This window comes from Penaeus vannamei, chromosome 17 (genome assembly GCF_042767895.1).
Source record: "Penaeus vannamei isolate JL-2024 chromosome 17, ASM4276789v1, whole genome shotgun sequence".
In the NCBI taxonomy this organism is placed as follows: domain Eukaryota; kingdom Metazoa; phylum Arthropoda; class Malacostraca; order Decapoda; family Penaeidae; genus Penaeus; species Penaeus vannamei.
In genome coordinates this window covers 243,729-248,728 of record NC_091565.1, presented here as the reverse complement: position 1 = coordinate 248,728, position 5,000 = coordinate 243,729, and the positions used below count along the sequence as shown (strand labels likewise).

The 5,000-nt window shown below is 43.1% G+C and overlaps 1 protein-coding gene across 2 annotated transcripts in view; it reads right to left on the bottom strand.

Moving 5' to 3' along the window:
• LOC113807928 (uncharacterized) overlaps positions 1-5,000 on the bottom strand; it is an 82,463-nt gene that overhangs the window by 48,212 nt on the left and 29,251 nt on the right. For both annotated transcript variants that reach the window (XM_070131690.1, XM_070131689.1), the window contains exons 2-4: positions 3,672-3,798; positions 2,706-2,742; positions 2,343-2,512 (exon numbers count right to left, since the gene is read on the bottom strand). In XM_070131690.1, coding sequence (XP_069987791.1) covers positions 2,343-2,512; positions 2,706-2,742; positions 3,672-3,797 — 333 coding nt within the window. In that variant the 5' untranslated portion in view covers position 3,798. The remainder of the gene's footprint in view (positions 1-2,342; positions 2,513-2,705; positions 2,743-3,671; positions 3,799-5,000) is intronic.

Sequence of the window (5,000 nt, the reverse complement as noted above, 5' to 3'; positions counted from 1 at the left end):
GTCTCTGCCCTGTCTCTGTCTCTGTCCTCTCTCTCTCTCTCTCTCTCTCTCTCTCTCTCTCTCTCTCTCTCTCTCTCTCTCTCTCTCTCCCTCTCTCTCTCTCTCCCTCCCTCCCTCCCTCCCTCTCCCACTCACTTCTTCCCTCCTCCTCTCTTCATGTTTATTTTCCCTGTTGCTCTTCCTATTCTTGTTCAGGCCTGTGAGGGAAATTTCCCGGAGCCCAGCCAAGGGAGGAACGCGATCACTTGCTGCTTCAGGGGAATTAGGTATTGATGAAGGCAAGGGGAGGCATGAGCTCGATACAAGGGGAAAATAATTATGTGAATATGTTTGTATAATTTTTACTTTCTTTTTAGTTATTTATATCTGTATACTGCTGAATTTCATTCTGTTTATTAACTTCCCCTTTCATTTTATTTCTGTCTTTTGGACGAGACTTGTATCTATTAAGAGTGATTTTCAATTACAAGCGCGCCGCTTCCTCCTCCTTCCCCCTCTTAATCTTCTCTTCCCTTTTCCTCCATTTTCCTGCTTCCTCCTTCGTATCTAAATTCCCTAAGCCTTTCCTTCCCCCGTTTCCGCTGCTCTTACCTTTTCGTCTACTTCCTCCTCCTATTCTACCCTTCCATTGATTTTTATTCCATTTTTTTCTTCCACCACCTCTCAATTCGCTTTCTTTTCATCTCCCAATCCTTAGTTTTCCTATTTCTTGTTTTATTTATTATTTCTCTTTCGCTCTCCTTCTCTTCCCTTCTTCCGTCTTTCTTTCTTCTTTCCCTTTACTCCTCTTCCTCCTTCACATCTCTTCTACAAACTTTCCTATTCCCTTCTTCCAACCCTTTCATTTCTTACTCTTCTCCCCTTTCTCATTTCCCTTTTGCAGTATACTCATTTTCCTCATTCTGGTCTTTATTCTTTCTTTCTCCTCTTCGTGTTTCTTTTTTTTCTTCGTCACATCCTGCTCCTCTCTTTACCATCCTTCCTCCCCATTCACAACTTAATATTCTCCATTTTCCCTTCTTCTTCCACTTCCTCTCCGGCGTCTTTCCATTCCTCCTTTCTATCTTATTTCTCCTTTCTCCTTACCTCCTCTCCATTCCCATCTCCCTCTCCGCGGTGCTTCACTTCCTCTTTTTCCTAATCTTTTTTTTTCTTTCTTTCTCATTTCCTTGCACAGCACTTTTATTTTTTCCCTTCTCCTCCCTTTTAATTTTTTCTCTCCTCCTTTTCACTCTCCTTTCTTCTTTTTTCCATTTCCTATCTTCTCTGCTTACACTTTTTCCCACTCTTTACCCTTATCCTCTATACCCCTTCCTGCTTCCGAGGTGCTTCCATTCCTCCTTTTCCATTCCCTGTCTTCATATTTTCCTACTCCCTTCCTTTTTTCTTCCTTCTGAAGCGTTTTCATTTCTCCTTTTCCATTCCATATCTTTATCTTTTCCTACTCCTTTTTTCTCCCCCTTTCCTCCTTTTCCATTTCCCATAATATTTTCCTATTCTTTTTTTTCTCCTCCTTTCACTGCATTTTCATTCCTTTTTCACCTCCCATCTTTTCCTATTCCTTTTTTCTCCCTCTTTCGCCTCTCCTCCCTCCGGAGCGTTTTCACTCATTCCTCCTTTTCCATTTCCTACTTCTCATCTTCAACTCCCCCTTTTCCACAGCATTTTCATTCCTCCCTTTCCATTTCCCATCTTTATCTTTTCCTACTCCGTTTTTCTCCCCCTTTCCTCCTCCTCTTCCTCCCGCAGCTTCCGGACATTCTCCTCTCTTCCTCCTCGCGAGCCAGCCGCCTCCTCAAGGCCTCCTTCCTCCGCCAACTTTCACCTCCGACTAAGCGCTTCTCTCCCCTTTTCTCCGCCTTTATCCGGGTGTCTCACACTCCCTCAAATCCTACCGGACCCTAAGACTCATTTTCTTACGATTAACATTCTTCCGTTTTGTCTGTTATTCTTTGCTTTCACTTTGTACTTTCTTTTCGCTTTGTTGTTTCGTGTCTTGGCGTGTCCTCTTTTTTTCTTTCTCGTTTGATGCTTCCTTGTCTGTAGTTTCCATATGTAATCGTTTTTTCCCCTACTCATCCCTTCTCCCATCTTCATTTGTTTTCTTCTGCTGTCCTTGAGACTTTTCCGCTTACATCCTTCCTCTTGTCTCATTTCCCTCTCTCCCTTCTTCCCTTCTTTTCGTTCTCTCTTCGTCTTTCCTTCCCTCCCTCCACCCTTTCCCACCTCCTCTTCCCCTCTTTCCCTCCTTCCTTCCTTCCCTCCCCTCCCTCTATCTTTCCCTCTCTTCCTCCTTCCTTCCTCCCCTCCCCCTCCTTCCTGTCGCGTCCCGTCCTACCCACCTCATCCGCGACGACCTCGTTCGTGACGGTGTCTTCCTTGCAGTCCGTGGTCACGATCGGGCCCGAATCCTCCACGACCTCGCCATCCTCGAGGACGACCTTTCGCTGCGTCCTCGTCTCGATGTTCTTGACTTTGGTCGTCGTCACCTTCTTCCTGGTGAGCCACTCCTCTGCGGATGGCCAGGCAGGGTTCAGCGTCAAAATTGGTGAAATTGGTATTTTCATTGTGCTCTTTTTGTTATGCCGATGAGCATTATGCAAAAAAGTTTTGTAAGGTAGCTGGTTATATCATACTGAATATTACATTTTAATCCATCTATAATTCTATAGGAATTGAAGAAATAATCTACGGTCTCATCTCACCTTCCTTCACGGTCTCATAAACCTCTCCGTCCTCGCCCTGCAAAACATGACAAGGAATTAGCTAGTCGTTAAAGCACAGACGAAATACTTCTGGCTACTGAAGTTAATAAATAAATAAATAAATAAATAAATAAATAAATAAACATAAGTAAAATAAAATAAAAGTTAATGGAAGCAATTGTATACTTACATCAAGAACTAGATTTCAATTACTGTAAACACAATATTCCTTTTATCTGATCCAATTTAAAACACACCGGCTCATGGAATCAAGACCTTCAGTACTCTAATAAATTCTTCGCAAAGTGATAGCGAAGGACTGAACCGACAGGATACCGGCGACCTTAGACTGTCCTTGGTTGAGTTCCTTTCCTTGAACTGTCTCCTATTTCTTAATCCTTTCCTTGTTTTTGTGATGTCTGTGTTGTATAATAAACCAATTTGTTTTTGAATTCGATGCTTCTTGGTTAATGTCACCTCATCTCTTGTTAATACGTTTTATACGATTCTTTCTGTCATCAGTCAAAACTAATATAATATCTCGAATATATTTGTATTTTAAGTATATATTCTACATTCTAAAATGATGATGATGATGATGATGATGATGGTAGTAGTAATAATAATAATAATAATAATAATAATAATAATAATAATAATAATAATAATAATAATAATAATAATAATTATTATTATTATTATTATCATCATTATAATAATAATAATAATTATTATTATTATTATTATTATAATAATAATAATTATAATAATAATAATAATAATAATAATAATAATAATTATTATTATTATTATTATTATAACAATTATAATGATAATGTTAAACAATCTAAATAAAAATACCAAAAGGATCATTCACAATATCCCAGCCTAACCTAACCCCACAAGACACAGCCTTCATACCACAAGACGCGGCCTCCGCCCAGCGGTCGGCCCAGAGACACCCACCGTGGACAGCTGCAGCTTGGACGCCGGCGGACCCGACTCGTAGTACTGAGCCGACACGACGCCGTAGTTCTCGTAGTTCGGGGAGGCGCCGGTCGACCCTCCGCCGCTGGAGACGCTGGCCGGCATCCTGCGGGCGAGAGGGGCTGTGAGGGGCTGCTCTCTTTGGCTCGGCGGAATCACGGGGGGGTCTGTCTGTCTGTCTGTCTATCGGGTGTGTGCGTGTGTGTTTGGGTCAGTATATGTGTACGTGCATACATGTGTAGTTGCGTGTGAATAAGTACGAGAGCGACAACACAAACACAGAAGATAGGAAGAAGAAAGAAGCAAAAACCTTGAGTCGAGGACCTGGCGCCGAGTGACAGAGGCCTCGGGCGTTGATGATAGACACCGATAGTGTGGCGCGGGCGTGATGTGGGCGTGATATGGGCGTGGCGTGGGCGTGGCGTGGGCGTGACGTAGATGTTTCTCATGAGTATGTGTGCGTGAGGGTGTAGTTCTAACAATGCGACAGGAATGCAGGATTTTTTGCGTCGCGGGAAGTGTTCAGTTTCACACGTTTGTAATGGGAGATGAAAGGGGGAAATTAAAATAAAATTATGAGACATGAAATAACAGAAAGGGAAAAGAGAAAAAATGGTCAAAGAGGAAAAAAGTAGAAGAAAAGAACAAAGCACAATACATTGAAAATCAATATACAAACCAGACAAAAGGAAACCCGCAGACAAATGCCCAGACTCCGGAGAGAAAAGGAACGAAAGCCGAACAGTCCTTATGGCGGGCCGCTCGTCCTTGCCGCGGGGACGCTCGGTCGCTCTAATGGCCGGCCACACAACGCGGAATGCACGCCGTTAATAGCGCTATCTTCTTTTTTCTTTCGCTTGCTAGCACGAGAAGTGGGACAGGAAGTATCTGGTTCAAATTGTGTTTGTGTTGAGCAATCCCGGACAAGCTAGCCTTCGTTTTCTTTATATCTTTCCGTTTTCTAATTGATGATGCCGACGAGCTTATTGTTTTTTGGGGGTAATTTTCTCTTTTTCTAATTGGTAATGACATCAAATTCAATTAAAACTTTTCTTACTGTGTGATGAGCGCACTCCTGGTTCCTCTGGCACCCCCGCGCGGGCACACGTGGCCGGTCGAATAAGCATGCAGGAGAGTTCCTAGAACCAGTGCGTCATCTAGTGTGAACTTGGCGAAAACCCGAGGAACGAGTCTTCCGGAATGTGAGCTGACGGGCTAGTCCACGAGCCTACGGATCATACCGGCAGCAATGGATTAGCCTCAGATTATTACTGGCCTTAATGGTCGGAGGGAAGTTCCTGAGGGTGC